Source organism: Choloepus didactylus, chromosome 1 (genome assembly GCF_015220235.1).
Source record: "Choloepus didactylus isolate mChoDid1 chromosome 1, mChoDid1.pri, whole genome shotgun sequence".
NCBI classification, from domain to species: domain Eukaryota; kingdom Metazoa; phylum Chordata; class Mammalia; order Pilosa; family Megalonychidae; genus Choloepus; species Choloepus didactylus.
The window spans coordinates 86,052,437-86,071,385 of NC_051307.1; the positions used below are offsets into that span (position 1 = coordinate 86,052,437).

At 35.6% G+C, this 18,949-nt stretch overlaps 1 protein-coding gene across 3 annotated transcripts in view; it reads right to left on the bottom strand.

The window, feature by feature from the left end:
• The window catches only part of GSK3B (glycogen synthase kinase 3 beta), a 280,899-nt gene that overhangs the window by 21,888 nt on the left and 240,062 nt on the right, over positions 1-18,949 (bottom strand). For all 3 annotated transcript variants that reach the window (XM_037836235.1, XM_037836228.1, XM_037836219.1), the window contains one exon: positions 16,141-16,327. In XM_037836235.1, coding sequence (XP_037692163.1) covers positions 16,141-16,327 — 187 coding nt within the window. The remainder of the gene's footprint in view (positions 1-16,140; positions 16,328-18,949) is intronic.

Sequence of the window (18,949 nt, forward strand, 5' to 3'; positions counted from 1 at the left end):
TTGTATCTTCCCCCCATACTCTCTATTTTTAACACCTTGCAAGGTTGACATTCATTTGTTCTCCCTCATGAAAAACATATTTATACATTTTATCACAATTATTGAACACTCTAGGTTTCACTGAATTATACAGTCCTAGTCTTTATCTTTCCTCTTTTCTTCTGGTGTTCCACATGCTCCTAACCTTCTTCTTTCAACCATATTCATAGTTATCTTTGTTCAGTGTACCTGTATTGCTGTGCTACCATCACCCAAAATTGTATTCCAAGCTTCTCACTCCTGTCTTTTCCCATCTGTCTGTAGTGCTCCCTTTACTATCGCCTGTAGTGCAGGTATCTTGTTTTAAACTCTCTCATTGTCTGTTTGTCAGAGAATATTTTAAGCCCTCCCTTCATATGTGAAGGACAGTTTTGCCGGATATAGGATTCTTCGTTGTTGGTTTCTCTCTTTTAGTATCTTAAATATATCACACCACTTCCTTCTCGCCTCCATGTTTTCTGCTGAGAAATCCGCACGTAGTCTTATCAAGCTTCCTTTGTATGTGATGGATCATTTTTCTCTTGCTGCTTTCAGGATTCTCTCTGTCTCTGACGGTTGATAATCTGATTATTCTGTCTTGGCGTAGGCCTATTCAGATCTATTCTGTTTGGGGTATGCTGCGCTTCTTGGATCTGTAATTTTATGTCTTTCACTAGAGATGGGAAATTTTCATTGATTATTTTCCTCTATTATTGCTTCTGCCCCCTTTCCCTTTTCTTCTGGGACACCCATGACACGTACATTCTTGCATTTCACTTTGTCCTTAAGTTCCCGTAGACACTGCTCATATTTTTCCATTCTTTTCTCTATCTGTTGTGTGTAGGCTTTCAGGTGGCTTGTTCTCAGTTCCTGAGTGTTTTCTTCTGCCTCTTGAGATCTGCTATTGTATGTTTTGTTTCCATTGTGTCTTTAGTCTCGTGTTGTGCCTTTCATTTCCATAGATTCTGTCAGTTGTTTTTTCAAACTTTCCATTTCTGCCTTATGTAAGCCCAGTGTTTTCTTTATGGCATTCATCTCTTTTGCCGTATCTTCCCTAAACTTTTTGAATTGATTTAGCATTAGTTGTTTAAATTCCTGTATCTCAACTGAAGTGTAAGTTTGTTTCTTTGACTGGGCCATAACTTCGTTTTTCTTAGTGTAGGTTGTAGTTTTCTGATGTCTAGGCATCTGGTTTCCTTGGTTACCCCAATCAGGTTTTCCTAGACCAGAAGAGGCTCAGGTCCCAGAAGGAAGAAATATTCAGTATGTGGTTTCCCTGATGGTGTGTCTTAGAGGATTGACATACCCTGTGCTTTTCTACCTAGCAGGTGGCTCCCGTCAGCCTGTAACTCCAGACTGGTGTAAGGAGGTGTGGCCCGTGGCTGTTTTCCCCCAGGCTCTGGGGACTGGTTCTGAATGGAAGGTGGGTAGCAGAGCTTGGCACTGCCTTCTTCCTCTTAGGGAAGATATGCCCCTTAGAGAGAGGTCATTTGCATATAAATAGATTCTTTGTTTCTCTGACTCTGCTCTTTCCACCTTGTCTGGGTCAGAGTGGTACGAGTTTCAAATGGCTGAGGCTTTCTCCACTGAGCCGCCCAGGTAGAGAGAGAGAGAAAGGACAGAAAGCCCCCTTTCAGGGTCAGTCTATGGCCCCCAGATTCACCTGGCGGCCAGAGATAGCACCCGATCCTTGGGGCTCCCTGTCCCGAGACAGGTATGTTCCCTGGCTCTCCAAGGTCAGTTGTCACCAAAAGCCTCTGCTTGTTGGGGATTCATAGTTTGTATTGAGCAGTTAACAATAAAACCTCAGTTGGAGCTGGGCTGAGGTATATTCACTTGTTCAGAGAGTGCTGCTCTCTATCACATCGAGACTTTGCAGTTCAGGCTGCCATGAGTGAGGGGCTCTCAGCTCAGGTCCGCAGTTTTTACTTACAGATTTTATGCTGCAATCTTGGGCATTTCTCCCAATCTGGACTGTTGCATGGTGTGTGGACAGTCACGGTTGTCTCCCAGCAGTTATTCCAGATCTTTTACCAGTTGTTCCTGGTTGTTTACAGTTGCTCTGGGGGGACTAACTAACTTCTACTCCTCTCTAGGCTGCCATCTTCTCTCTTGTTCGGTGGTGAGCTTTAATATATAAACTATCTGGAGTTAGCTTTAAGTAATGTAACTGTACACCCCAGTTTACCTGGGATAACCTGGTTTATGCCTGTTATTCCAGCATTCATCTGGTGAGCACTCATTTTCACTCTAATAAGTGTCACAGTATGAAGGCATAATTATACAACTGTACTAGACAGGAAGACATCATCTTTTGAGCCACAGCATACATTAATTCACATATGGCATGAACTTTCAAAAGTTGTAAAATAGTATTTTGTGTTTTTTATTGAGGTAAAATTCATAAAAAATAAAATTAACCACTTTAAAGTATAAAATTCTGTGGCATCGTTCACAGTGTTGTGCAACCACCACCTCTCTACAGTTCTAAAGCATTTTCATCACCCTAAAAGGAGATCCCATACCATTAAGCAGTCACTCCTCACTGTGCCCCCCACCTCCTCCATTTTAATGCAGTAGTTTTAAAATGTTTTCTGGTACAAAGTCCCTGGCAATACTGACTTACTTAACTTGGTGCCTACATATCAAAATTTTGTACTATATTATATACTAAATGATACCAAATTCTGGTAAAAAAAAAAAAAAAAGAAGAGCAATAAACTAATGCCAAAATTTATAAAAGTTAATGGAAAGAAAAACTTAAAACTGAGAATACTATTCATTATTTTTTCTCTTAAATGAGAGGACTGCAGTCCAACTCATCAAATAAAAATCTTCCCTGGGAAGACAATTGGAAAATCACTCTAATCATCAGGTTCCAAGAGATGCTGTTTCTCATTCTCAAATTTAGTACTCTTTGCATTCTCACCGAGGAACAGGATGATCTGCTATTTTTTTTCCCCCCAGCTCAGTCCAATTTTAACCCACAGTCTTAAACCTAAGAAAGCAAGAGAATCTATGGTAACTGTCATGGCTAATGACTTTATGGTTCTAGGATGTAGAATGCAGGGTGTAGTCGATATTCTTTGTTAACCTAAAGCAAGTCAGATTTACCATCCCAGTTATGGGGAGAATCTTCTAAAACAGAAAAGCTTCTTTAAAATCCATCCATCCATGTACTCAGCCATCCAACAACACTGAGCATGAAGCAGTGGTCTAGGCCCCAGGATGGAGAGAGAAACAGATAACTCACTTTGTCAGATCCACACAAATAGAAAAATGGAAGGCCAGCTGTACAAACAAGATGACAAAAAAGCCATTCAACTTATTTAAGCTAGGGGTAACTCTTAAATTAAAAGATCTCTAAGACCATGTGCCTGATATCTAAAAGAAAATCAGAAAAAGGAAAAGATGACTAAGGCTTTTAAAAAAAAACATTTAGATAAAGCTACTGTTAAGATAATCTTCAAAATAAACTGAGTATCAATGGTCTGGAATCACTATGTACAACCCAGGTTTTCTCTTCTATGCTACCAATTTTTTTCCATTCATATATCTCTCTTAACAGATCATGCATCCTGTTTATCTGCATGCCCAGATGAGAGCCATGGAAGTTCTGTGTCTTAATCTAGGTAAGGATAAATAAATGTGTACATATATAGGTAAAGAGTTTGAAAAAATGCAATCCTCTTTTTCCTTAGGTAGCAGACTGTCATTCTGGCCTTGGGTAGGGAAAGAGGGTTAACTAATGAAAGGAAAGAAAGGAAAAAGTGAAGCAAGTAAAAGGAAAGCAAGACAAGGAAAAGCTAGAGGATCCTGGAGCCTTTCCCAAACTAAAGACAAGGGAGAAAGTAAGTGAACTCCATAAACAACTAAAACTGGGGCTCTTAATTCTAGAGTTCTCAGTGAGTAGCCTTAAGGGGGCTTCTGTGAACTTTTTGGGGTCAAGCACTCTAAAAGTTAAAATTCTGAACTGGACAATCACCCCTAGTTCTACATCCCTCAACTTCTATACCCCACTGTCCTTTTATGCCTTAAATATAGGCATTCCTTAAGGTTCATTCCTTCCATCTGTTCACTCTTCTCTACCTCAGAGAGCTTGTTAACTCTCATAGATTTGTGTGAATGAGGAAGCCTCCTTGCACTCCTGTGACAGTCCTGTTCTCCCTATTACATGCCTGTCCCTTTTATGGGGACAGACTATGGGCAGTTTTACAGAGCTGTCACAAGTAGTTCAAAATGGTTGTAAATATTTTTCACTCCCAATCTTCCTATTTACCCATGGCAAGAAGTAGTAAGGAAATGGAGACAGTGAGCTTGTTCACAAACTTCAGGGGAAGAATGCAAGAAAGGATGGTATTTTGGAGGACAGAAACACCAAACAATAGAACTTTTCAGAATCAGGAAGAGATTATGTATGCTTGAAGGCAGAGAAGGAGTGAATGAAGAAGAAATTCAAAGTGAAAAGTAAGCTAATAATTATTTACTAAATATATGTGCTAGTTTTGAGAGTAGGGAGACAATTAAGGGAATAAGGAGGTCTATAATTTTGGCGTGGGGCCAGTTTTGGAAAAGTGAGAGGAAATTGAAAAGCATGAAGGGTAAGACAGAGATTGAGACACTCCAAACACATGGTTTTAGACAAGTGAATGGATGATAAGGATTTCTTCAATCAACTGCAGATATCATGAAACTATTCATCAAAACCATTTATCAGGTTATTACGGAACATTAAGAACGTTTGACAGTGTTTCAGTCATATGTGCTCCATAATTAAACATTTTAATAATGCACAATTTAAACAAAAGGAAACTCATTTTTAAAATAACGATCAATCAACTGAAACAAATCATCAAATGGTTAAACTCATTTAATTAAATTTTGATGGATTGTTATTTATACTGCAAACTATAGCATTTAAGTTAACATGAAGACAAACTGAATAAATTCAACCATACTTAATTGCCTGATAAAGCATTCTTTTTAATCATCATTTTATTGAGATATATTCACATACCACGCAGTCATACAAAACAAATCGTACTTTCGATTGTTTACAGTACCATTACATAGTTGTACATTCATCACCTAAATCAATCCCTGACACCTTCATTAGCACACACACAAAAATAACAAGAATAATAATTAGAGTGAAAAAGAGCAATTGAAGTAAAAAAGAACACTGGGTACCTTTGTCTGTTTGTTTCCTTCCCCTGCTTTTCTACACATCCATCCATAAACTAGACAAAGTGGAGTGTGGTCCTTATGGCTTTCCCAATCCCATTGTCACCCCTCATAAGCTACATTTTTATACAACTGTCTTCGAGATTCACGGGTTCTGGGTTGTAGTTTGATAGTTTCAGGTATCCACCACCAGCTACCCCAATTCTTTAGAATCTAAAAAGGGTTGTCTAAAGTGTGCGTAGGAGTGCCCACCAGAGTGATCTCTCGGCTCGTTTTGGAATCTCTCTGCCACTGAAGCTTATTTCATTTCCTTTCACATCCCCCTTTTGGTCAAGAAGATGTTCTCCGTCCCACGATGCCGGGTCTACATTCCTCCCCGGGAGTCATATTCCACGTAAAAGCAATCTTTTTAAATGGAAAACCAAAACAAAGCCCCAATCTACTTGGAAAAACCTCAAGTTTCCCTTAATCTAAAGTTTCTATTCTTCCAAGTGTAAGAATCCCAAATTTACTGGTAAGAAGGGGCAGGTGAGAAACTTTCCTAGTGTCCTGTTCTTGTTTTTGTTCCTTAAGGGAGGGTACATATGTTTGTTCAAACAGTGTTACATGAGAATTGAGAATAAATTTTGAGAGTAGCATTCAATGTGTGCTCCAGAAGGAAGAATCATCCCCTTTATTAACCAGATCTAATCTTATAGTAGTGTAACAAAATATCAGTCATCACTGTTAGCTTTGAAGGAGCTTATCAGACAGATTGCCAGAAAGGAGTCAATACAAGAAGCAGACTTTCTTTTTTTTCTACAAGTACTCCAAGGTCCTCATGGGTCTAGTATTACGTCTTTAATGTATACATGTTATTGCCAGTAGTTGTCCAGATAGTTAAAATAGTTACTTTATTTAAGTGTTATTTCTTGCTGTTTATAAAAGGTTTTAAACTACTTAACAATGGAGTGCCCATTCATCTATGAAATTTTAATTTTTATTTGGAAATAATTTCAAATTTATAGGACAGTTGCAGAAATAATATAAACCCCATAAAGAACTCCAAAATACCCCCAGCTCCAACCCCAATACCCAAATATACCAAATTTAACATTTTGTTACCTTTGGCATATCATCGTTTTTTTTTTTTTCTGAACATATGAGAGCAAGGACACATACCATAATCCTTGAAGACACACTTCTTCCATGTATATTTCCTATGAATCAGTATATTTACTTATGTAATCACCTTAAGTGCAGTTACCAAGTTCAAGAAATTTAACACTGATATATAGCCTACATTCTATATTCCAATTTTTTTCATTCTGTCCCAATAATGTCCTTTTGAGCCCTTTGTCCTCCATTCTTAGATCCCATCAAGTACCATGTTTTGCATTTAACTGTCATTATCTCTTTGGTTCATCTATTTTTTAAATCGTGGAAACATACATACAACAAATCTTCCCACTTACCCCCTCCGAAGCATATCATGCAGTGGGATTAATCACATTCATAATGATGTAGTATCCTTACCACCATTCATTATTAAAACTTTCCTTCCATCCCAAACAGAAAACCTATACTCAAATTGCATTAACTTCCCAATGGCCCTCCCCTCCATCTCTGGCAATCTGTACTCTATTTCCTATCTCTATGAGTTTGCATATTCTCTGATATTTTTGTGGTTACCATGGGGCTTAAATTTAACATCCTAAATCTGTAACAATCTTGCTTGCTTTGATACCAATTTAACTTTAATAATGTACATAAAATATGTTCCTATATCCCCCACCCCCCTACCTTTATGTGGTTCTCGTCACAAATTACATATTTATACCTTATGAGAACAAACCATTGATTTATCATTACATTTTACGCATTTGCCTTTTAGATCCCGTAGGAAGTAAAAAGTGGAGTTACAAACCAAAAATATAATTGTACTCTTATTTATACTTACCCATGTCATTATCTTTACTGGAGATCTTTATTTCTTCATGTGGCTTCAGTAATTGTCTATTGTCCCTTCCTTTAAACCTGCAGAACTCCCTCACATTTTGTTTATATGGGAATGTCTTAATCCCTACCTGATTTTTTGAAAGGCAGTTTTGCAGATACAGAACTCTTGGTTGGCAGTTTTTTTGCTTTCAATACTTTAAATATGTCTACCCACTGCCCTCTTGCCTCCAGGGTTTCCAATGAGAAATCGGCACTTAATCATACTGAGGTTCCCTTGTATGTGCCACATTGCTTCTCTCTTACAGCATTCAAAATTCACTCTTCACCTTTGGCATTTGACAGTTTGATTATAACATGGTGCCATAGTGTGGGTATATTTGGATTTATTCTGTTTGGAGAGTTTGTTGAGCATCTTGAATATGTATATTCATGGTTTTTGTTAAATTTAATAACTTTTCAACCATTATTTCTTTGAATATTCTATCCCTTTCTGTCTTCTTCTGAGACTCCCACAATATGTATATTGGTATGCTCGATGGTTCCCCACAAGTTGCTTAGCTCTGTTCACTTTTCTTCATTCGTTCCTCTTTCTGTTCCTCAGTCTGGATGATTTCAATCGTCTCATCTGTGTTCAGTGTTTCTTTCTTCTGCCACCTCCAATCTGCTGTTGAACCCCTCTAGGGAATTTGTATTTTCTGTTACTGTGGTCTTCAGCTCTGTTTGGTTCCTTCTCATAATTACTATTTTTCTATTGTTTTTCTATTGTTTAATCTATCATTTTTCTGATTTCCTTTAGTTTTTTTGTCCATGTTTTCCTTCAGCTCTTTGAGCATATTTAAGACCTTTTTAAAAAGTCTTTTGTCTGGTATGTCCCAGGTGTTAGCCTCCTCATTAATGGTTTCTAAAATTTTAATCTTTTCCTTTGCCTGGGTTATCACTTCCTTTCTTTGTATGCTTTGCAACTTTTTGTTAAAACCTGGACACTTAGATATTTTAGTGTATTATCACTAGGATTTAGGCTCTGAGGTATCTGTTCCTTAAGCTTATATCTAGTCAGTGTTATGATAGCTTTCCTTGATTGTCAAGAGCTAACAAAAAAAAAAGAAGAGAAGAAAAAGAAAACCCTTCCCAATCTTTGAAGGCTGATATGTGCTAAGTGTTCTCCTTTAGAGCATATCCATACAATGAGTTTTGAGAACAGCTCTAGGCCAAAATGTTGGGGCCTCCATTGTACTTACTGCATGTCTTGTCTTGAGCATGGGGTGTGGCCCTATAATTTGAATTCCCCCATTTACACAATTTGAATATGTCCCTTCTTTCCTACGGAACAGTTTCCTCAAGGCACTGCACTGTATGTTCTACAGCCAGCAATCCCTTGCTCCAGGTATCCACTTGACTGTTGTCCCATAGTGTTTTGTAGGAGAGCTCAGTGAGCTGCCATCTACACACAAGCAAGTTCTAGGGCAGCAAGTTTCTCAGGCTACCACCATATAGACTGGGCCAGACATACATGCTCCCAATATGTGCATGAGAATTACTCTGCTCCCTGTGGGACCAGGACAAGGGATCTGTACTATGCACTGAGCCAGTGGGGGCAGGGGCCATCAAGGCTGCCACGAGATTCAACCAAGTTTAAGTAGCCCTTTTTCTTGATTTAGTGCTCTCTGTTACTGTAGTCCATTAACTGTCTTCTGTAGATTTAAGAAAGATGTTTCTGTCAGTTCTTGCTGGTTATCCATAGCTTCTGTGGGGAGATGGAATCCTGAAGCTTCTATCTCTGACATTTTGATCCTCTGTGTACTATTTTTGAACAGTAATTCAAAAGCTAGGATGGTGCACCTTGATCTTACACATTACCAAATTTTACTGTTGCTTTTCTGGATTATTTTTTTTAGATGAACTAACAATTCCATTGCAACTGTTCCTTTTCTTTGGTAACAATTTCAGAGTACCTAGGAAATTCCTGACCAGCTTCCTAAAATTACATATCTCATACTCATTTGGAAAAATTTTAAAATACTACACTAATTAGAAGATTAGACAAACATTAAACAAATTACAAGGGTTACTCCAGCTGCTTGGTTATACTAGTGATGTTTAGTGTGAGGACTATATCACACATGCAAAAACCCATAACTGCTCTGCCTTGGAACTGACCAACAGGTAGCATAACAATTTATAACAGTCACCAAAATACATCTAAATACCTTCAGTGTACTACATGTGTGGTACAGACATACTTAGGAAGTTATCTAGCAAAATATTAGTATTTTTAAAGTTCTGATGATAAAAAAAGAATAAACTTCAGTAACCTGAAAATTTTATATTCAGATCTCCATTCTTGATGAAGTGTAATGAATGAAGCATTACTATGAGTTCTTTCATTCAACTAAAAATAACCTTTTTGAACATTTAAAAATTATACTAATATTCTGAATTCTAAAGGCTAGTCCGTGTTTTTCTGTATCCATTTATATCATGTTTTAACAAACCTCAACTCTACTGTGGTCTGTGTTTAGCATAATTTCTCATTTTTGCTTTGTCTTTCAGGAGTTAATTCATTTTTATACTCAAAATTTTGCAGCTGGAAGCATCCTCGGATATTCTTCAACCCCATCCATGTTTTTAAAATGAAGAAACTCAGGTAGAAACCGTGCCTTGGCCAACGTCTAGAATAGTTAGAGAGAGAAAGGGAACTATACTTTAAGTCTGACTTACTCTTTTCACTATGCAATGCTGCATCTATTTATTGCCTTGGTTAAATATCATACACCACCAGTGTTCTGGTCTTCTGGAAGCATATCTGTCCAAACGACACACAGAACTTTAGGTCACAATGCTAGTTTTTGTTCATTGGTTCCTGTACCATCCCACATTCTTCCCAGTGGCATGAACAAAGCTGCACAGTGGACCAAATAATCTCAGGGAAAATGATAATTATTCTCATATATAATTGATCATTTAGAGCATAAAATCTTTAACACAGTCAATACTATTTGTCATTAATACCTGTTTTCTTCATTTCCAGAAACTCCTGCCTCTACTCCCCAAGACATCCAATCTGTCTGAGACTGCAAGTTGCTCTCTCTAGCTGCCCAAAGATATCCTACATTAACTTTCAAACAGTTCCCCCAAGGTTCCTAAATTATTGCTTCTTCTGCCCTAGCCAATATGCTACCACTTCTCATCTTTCCACAAGCTTGTCATTCTCTCAGATAATCCACCTATGTGGTAAGGAGTAAACTCTTCAAAGGAAACCATACAAATGTAAATGGTTGATAACCTCTCCCCTCTTCCCACTCCCCATACCCTCAGGGGACAATGCTTGCTCAAACAATTTCAATTGGTAAAATTTCACGCATATTGAGTAGAAAATGGGAGATGTTTGTGGTGAATTAGGGACACATACCTTTAAACAAACAATACAACTTGTTCCTCAATTATATTCAAGCCTTAGAACAGGCAAGGAATTGGATAGTAAGAGAATATTGATCCTTGCTGAATTTTCCTGACTCTACCTGCTTCCTAAGGTCATATTCAGCTATGTCCAACCTTTGAGACCCAACAACAGGAGGAAAGGGAATGAAGAGGTATGCCAAAGGTCTGTTCTGCTCTCCAAGGCTGGATGGAGTAAAACTGCCAGTCAGGAGCTCCTAGAATACTGAGGACCCAGTGCTGGAAAAATGAGAGGTCTGGTATTCTCCTGAGTTATGGATCCAGGAAGTCAGAATAACCTCAAAGTTTTCTGTCCTGTATCTGCTCATCTTTCTTTTCTTAGCTGATCAAGGAAATTCTTGCTTTGATTATATGAAAATAATGCTAATTACTATTTATAGCTAATCACTCCATGGCACAGTAACAAATACCAAATTGCAGTTAGCTTTGTTTCAAGTCTTACTTTAATTCAAAACTATAATTTATTCAGGTGTTTCATCTTTATAGCTCTGTTTATACTGCAGGTTACTTCACTAATTGTAACAACAATGGCTATAAAAACTAGAGGGAAAATTAGAAATGCCTAATAAACACTAGGCATGAATTAACGGGTACTGTGTTTATTTAAAGTAGCATGTGTCACTCATTCAAACATCTACTGAGCACCAACTATATACAAATCAGGGATTATCTTTATATTATTTTGGAGAAGTAGCGCAGACTTCATTAAAAATTTGTTGCGAAGATAAAGGAGGGTTTTATACTGCCTAATCCAGGACAGAACCTCACCAATCCTCCTGACTCCACCCACTCAATGTTTCCTGTCTCTGGACTTTCTCTAGCTACACAAACAACTGGGGAATTGGTTCTCCTTCTTTAAACCTTTGTATTACCCATTTTTATTCTGATCATCCATTAAATACTAACTAGTATGTGCTTTAAAGTGGAATCTGTACAACAGTTTCATCTTTACCTTAGTAAAATAAGAACACCAATTGGGAACACTGCTCCAAAATTAAAATAAAATGAATTAAATAACACCTCTTTTCTAGCAGCTGTTTCCTTATATGGAAACATCATTCAAAAACAGTACTAATCTAGAAGGAGAGGAAGAAAAGCCCTACTATTTGTTCACAGCCTAATTTAAGAATGGCTGCCAACACAAGACATTTTAATACCTAAAAAAAAAAAAAAAAAAAGAGGGTCATAATCTAAAAATAATGACACTTTAAATTTAATACATTGAGTTTTATGAAAAATGATTTTAATGATAAATTCACAGGGCCCATTAGAATAGATGTAAAGACTCACTGATATCAACAGTATCACATTAATGCTCTGATAGCCACAGAAACTGCACTCTGTGTCCACACACTGCATTCAAATATGTGAATATATCACATACTCTCCAAATTCTCAAAGATATATGCACACTCAGAGGGCCATATTTATATGTGATATACTGGGTAAACATAACATTTTGAAATACCAAAATAAAACAATATTCCTCATTAAAAAAAAACTTATAAATACTAGATATGCATGCATACAGTTTGAATTAAATTATTTATTATTTAAATTGAAAATTTACTTTAAAAAACATGTACAAAAGCTGAAGTATCATAATTTGAGGGGTTTCTATAGACATTAGTTGATTCTATTAGTTAACAGCATGAAAACTGCCCACTCAAAAGTCCTTCCACCATTTTCTAGATTATATTCTAAAATCTATGACAATTTATTTTCATGTTTGTCTTGTAAATCTAATTTATTAAATAGAGAATATGTTAAATAGCACTTACCAGTTCCTAATTATACATACTGCAAAAAACTTAGAACCAGAATGAAATACCACTTCCCACCTATTACTACAGTTATAATTAAAAAACAAAACAAAACAAAAAAAAACAACTGAAAAATAACAAGTTTTGGAGAGAATGCAGAGAAACTGGAACTCTCGTACATTGCTGGTGGGAAGGTAAAATGTGGCGCAGCCACTGTGGAAAATAGTTTGGTGGTTCCTCAAAGAGTTAAACATAGAAATACCACATGACCCAGCAAATCTATTTCTAGGTATACACTCAAAGGAACCGTAAACAGGTATTCAAACAAATACTTGTACATGAATGTTCATAGCAGCACTATTTACAATAGCCAAGAGATAGAAATAACCTAAATATTCATCAACTGATGAACTGATAAATAAAATGTGGTATATCCACACAATGGAATTCAGCCATAAAAAGAATTGAAATCCAGCATGAACCTTGAAAACATTATGCTAAGTAAAGGAGGCCAGACATGAAAGGCCACGTATTATGTTTCTATATAAATATCAAATAGGTAAATCCATTAAGACATAAAGCAGGCAGTGGTTGCCAGGAGCTGGGGAGAAGGGAGAATGAGGAGTCACTGCTTAATAGGTATGGGGTTTTCTCTTGGGGTAATGAAAATATTTTAGAAGTTAATAAGAGGTGGTGGTAGTACAACACTGTGAATGTACCAAATGAACCTGAAATGTTCACTTGAAAGTGATTAATTTTATGTGAATTTCACCTCAGTTAAAAAAGAAGCCTAGAAATTCACAGAATAACAAATTTTATTTTCTTTAGTAATAATAGAAAATTTTAGCCAGCGATGAAAGAATCAAACCTAATTAGTTAAAAAATGGTACATGTGAATAGTGAAACTGAACTCTGAATTTTTAAAAATCTGATGAAAAGGTTTCATAGTGTTACATTTGTTATCAATGCATACATATGAACACACCAACTGAAAAGTATGTATTAAATATGCCTGAATATAAAAAGAATTATTCTCCAAAATCTATCCATCAGAAATATGTTGTATTTGTGTTTTTCCAAGATGTTCATCTACAAGATGCTTTCTTGATTATTTTGAGTAACAAAGCACTCATTGGAGAAGAATTTATTAAGTGTGAAAAAATCTGTCAACGCTGGTTGGGGAAATTTCAAGGTCATATGATAGAAGTGGTAAAAAAGAAAGAAATTTAACACTAATTTAGCATATTCTGGGGATAAGACTCCACAACTGTAAGTGTCAGATGTCACTGTTCTCAAATTTTTAAAGATCGTTGAAATTCTCATGATGTTATGTAAACGGATATTTGTAGAATTTCCAGTGTGGCCTAATACAGATTCAGAAAGTTTCATATCAGAAAATTTTGGTGGCGTAACCTAAAAAAACTATGATACAGGGTTCAAAAAGTAGTTGTATTGATGACAAAGACACAGATGTAAAGAGATAGCATAAAACTTTTATGAAATGAGAAATGTAAAAAGACAAAATTCTTCAGTTAATATATAATCTTATATGTATATAATTGTAAATATATTCAAGTTGACCAAAACATCCTCTTGGGATCTTCTTAATGGAAAGACAGGGCATCACTTTATATTCAAGGATTATCAGTATATGTGTTAGAAGAAAAACTGAGAATAGCTACACATAAAATGCTATAAGTGATTGTTTTGAAAGCTCAAAGTGATTACTGTGGGGCTATGATTTTAATTTTCTCTACATTTCCTTTGTATTTTCAACATCAACATCATTTTCTTCAATCTACTTGTGCTATTCTTCATTAAAACAAAAGTAACAAGAATTAAGAATAAAATGTATTTTCTTAAGAGGTCTAAAATTTAGCATATGACATGGAATCACAGAATCTTTGCTTTGGAAGAAGCCACAAAGAATCTTCTACCAAACTGGAGTAATTCTACCTGTAACGTCTTTTTTTAAAAATTCAGTTTTATTGAGATATATTCATATACCATACAATCATCCACAGTGTACAATTGTCCACAGTTCCATCATATAGTTGTGCATTCATCACCACAATCATTTTTTGAACATTTTCATTACTTTAAAAAGAATAAAAATAAGAATAAAAATAAAAGTAAAAAAGAAAACCCAGAACATTCCATCCCTTCTACCCCCCCAATTATTCATTTAATATTGGTCTCCATTTTTCTACTCAGTTGTCCATACACTGGATAAAGGGACTTATCTACAATATCTTACATCATCCAGCCTTTTCCTGAACACCTCCAGGTACAGAGATCAATATTTTGAGAACAATTTGTCCCACTGTGAAGCAACTGAAATATTCTTCATTGATTCATCAGTGATGTTATTCAATTCCCTATTTGTGCCAAGGACGGGGGCCTACTATAGTAAACCCAAATGTGTATAACTTTCTAATATCCTGCCACTATTTTCAATCTGGAGAAAAAGAATATATCTACTCCTTTCTTTATAAGACAGTCCAGGAGATATTTTTAGACACCTATCAAGAGTCCCTGAAATTTGCCCTTCTCCAGGCTCTATATTCAATTTTGCTCCTTTTTACACCCTATCCCCCATTCATTAAAATTCTTTTTAAAATGGAAGAGCCAGGACATAAAACAACATTCCAAATATGTCTGATCATCCCTAAATCATTCTTAACAGATCATCCCTAAATAGTCCTTTTATTTTATATTTATTATTAGTTCTTTTATTATACAGCTTAATACTGCATTAGCATTGCTAGTAGGTACACTACACTGATAGCTTGTTCAGTTGACTATTAAGTCAACCGAATCATCAAGATCTATTTTACTATCAACTCAGGTTTTCCATATCTACTGCTTGTACAATGGGTTTTTCCACATTCAATTTTTAAAAGTTTAAATGGGAGAAAAACCATGCATCTTAGAATGAAGGAAATACATTTCCTGGTCACAGAAACTCTTCATCTCCCTTCTATATTTTCTAGTCTGACTAAATTTACTAGTCAATCAATCAACTATTTGTTGCTTGTTTTATATGCAAGGAATTGTACACTTTTTATGCTCATCTTAAAAAGAAAATTATATCATCAGAAGCAGTGTGGCTGCCTAAATGAATCATTTAGGATCTTCATTAGAGAGAGAGGAAAAGTGAACAAAGAAATGGTGAAGAAACAATGACTACCCTTGGGTGTTTTGGAAACCGCCAATGCACAAAATCAGTTTTCCTTTCAATGTTTTCTCAGTGCCAAGCCCCAGAAGGGATGGTAATTTCTCTGTCTACATCTGTTACATAAATTCTCAGAAAGGGTTTACAGAATCTAGTTCTCCTCCTGTATATAAGGTATCTGAATTTACACAAATACAGCTATCAATTTATTTCCAGGTTTAAAAAAATTGATGTAAATACTGGGTAAGCAAGAAATGCTAATATTTTAAGTTTCAGATACAAAACTAAAGGTTAAATTGTACATTATTCTTACTAGTGGTAAACCTTACTCATTGAAATGTCTATAATTTTTTCCCATATTGCAAAATTTATTTAATCTGCTAAAAGTTAGAGAAGCTATGCCTATTTGAAAAATTTTACCTGCCACTATTTTGTTCAAAATTTTATAATTAGTCATCTATTAAGTGGTGAGAAAGGATGCTTCCTACTTGCATACGTACTTCATATGCCCCTTTTTGTCCTCCACAGATTTCAGTTAACGGTATCATTTCACACCCAGTGTGCAAATTCCTAGAAACGATAAAAGAGCCAAGTGTTTGGAATTACCTTGAGTGGTAAAATTGAAGAGTGCAGGTGTGTCTCGCCCATTTGGTAGTTTGACATTTGGGTCCCGTAATTCATCAAAAAATGAATGTGCACAAGCTTCCAGTGGTGTTAATCGGGCAGTTGGTGTATACTCCAGCAGACGGCTACATAGTGCAATCGCCTCTGGTGGAGTTCGGGGTCGGAAGACCTGCAGTACAAAAAAGGGGAAAGAACAATTAATGGTTTATTACAGGAATCTAACAAATAATCCTGAGTACTGAGTTAATTCTCACCACGTGCAAAAGCATGGTTGCATTTGGGAAAGCAGCCTTCTAGAATTAAGAGTTAACTGCATATCATTCACTACACTTGGGTGAACTGCTAATTAAAGATGGTATGAGAAAAGCGCAGAGAAAAAAACTGATGTATATATGTCATATTTCTTAATAAGGAAATAACTGAAACTATGGAATTGTAACCTACAATATTCTTTGAAATTTGCTCCCTACTTGTTAAATTGCACTTGGAAAGTTTTCACTTTTATGTATATATGTCATATTCTACAAAAAATATGATAAATAAAAAGATACACTGACATGAAAAAAAATGGGGAAATGGCAAAAATCTAAATATGCTAATCAAATGTGCATACAAAAAATGGCATGCATGTGAGAAAGGCTGGGTTCTGGATGCAACGCACAGCTATAAGAATATAAAAACATTTGTAAACTTTTGACTGTTGTGGCAGTAGATAAAAGATTGCCTCCTTTTGTGTGTTTTTTGCAGAACACTTGATAATAATGCATGTCACTGTTCAAATTTGGCAACTAATATCTTCAAAAGAAAAAAAGAAAGCCGTTTAACTCTATAAATGCTAATGATCTGGTATTATCTCCTCAACAGACACTCTATCATTATTTGAAGAAAACCTTGAATATCTAGAATTGGACAAAATGTCTGACACTGTTTTCTCAAGTAGCTGTGATCATAAATGTGGACAGATTATCCTCATTAGATCTGAATAAATAAATATTCTAGGGTTTTTAATCAGGAAAAGAGAAATGTATCTTTCATAAAAGCCATTCACCCTCATAAAACGTTAACCAACGGCCATACTGAGGTAAAATGCAATTATTTGTTCAAAGGAATAAAAAGATTTCTACTCATCTGTCTTAAAACTGCTAAATCAATACATAAAACTATGAAAATAAACTTGATTCTAAATTATGGCAAATTAAAGAATTAAAAAACAGAAGGGGAAATAGAAATAAATACAAACAGATAGATAGAAAGCCTTTGAGACTAAAGAAAAATGGCAATATATACTCCCTGATAGGAAGAATATTCAATCAAATAAAGGAGGAAGTGGAAGTTGACAGACATAAAGACAGTGAGACTTGTATAAATGGAGGGAAATATACCAACATGTGAGGGAAAGGACACACAGACTGTGACAAGGCATAGAAGACGCTGGGGAGAAAAAGGTTACCTAATGAGAATGGTTCACGTAAGATCTGTCTATTCATTTAGGCTGAAGGTAAGAGAACCAGTCGCAACCATACAGTTCATTATATTTTCAAAAGACTGTAAGAGTACTTTCTACAGTGAAACAGCTTTTTTTGCTTTTGTTTTTACACATTCACTATTGATAAAGATACTTTGAAATTGAGAAACTGGGTTGAGTGGGATATCTTAGAAATTTATTTTAGAACTCTAAAGGCTTTAGTCAACTTACTGGCTATGTCAGAAAGCCCTCTGTACTGCCAAAAGCAGCATTCTTTTTTGAGAGCTATGACTTGTTCCATTTAATGAAACCTGAAAATTACTGTATTATTTGAAATGCTTAGCTCTTCCACTGTTCTTGGTTATCCTCCCCCTCTCTTGCTCCCAAGGTCCTAAATAAAATCCAGAATGTAAAAGAAAATAATCAGTGGGAAAACACAAAACTTTTCATGAAAATATTAAACACTCCTGACATATTTTTATTCCTGAGGGTAGTTTGCATTTGTTTGACAGTATACAGATTTATTTTGCTACCTAGGCTAATCCAAAATGCATGTCCACCAATATGGGAGGCATGTAAGTAGAATCAAAAGTAACACCAAAAGTAGAAACAAATATCTTCTGTTGGACAGTGAGTTCATTTTAAATGAAGACATTTCATGTTATATTAATGAAGATTTTGTACTAAACTACTAATAAACCAGTATTGTAAACTCATTTGTTAATTTATAAAAAGTAACCCACATATTTTTGGTATCTTACAAGTGATTATGTTGGTACTAAGACATATATTAGCCTATTTTGCCAGAATATCCTAACTCATGGAATCAAAGAGTTAAAAACAATGAAGAAAAGAATCCATTCCAAGAGCCTCCATTAAAATCAAGACAATGTGACTTTTTTTTTTTTTTAAAGTATCCACTGTTATTTTAAGCCCTTTCAGAGATCCATTATGAGAAAAGCCTTGGTTCAGTACTCTGTCGATAAAGGTAAACTGGAAAATTTCGTGGGGTCAAAATCCAGTGTCGTGGGGTCAAAATCCAGTGCCTCCTAGAGTTCAGATTTCTGCCCATGATACGGGGTATAATAGCATGCAACATCCAAAAGTTATAGGCCAAACTAGAAAATAGGTGTCTCTTCTGAACTATCCTTGTGTCTTAAAAAAAAAAAGGAAACTAACAACTACTGAAATTTGGTTTACAATAAAGAAGTTTCTGCTGCTGCTTCATTTCTTCCTCACTTAAATTGCTCATAACCTTTGTTTCCATGGATCTTCATCAACTTTTATTCTTGTAAGAATAATGATTTAAAAACCCTACAACTACTA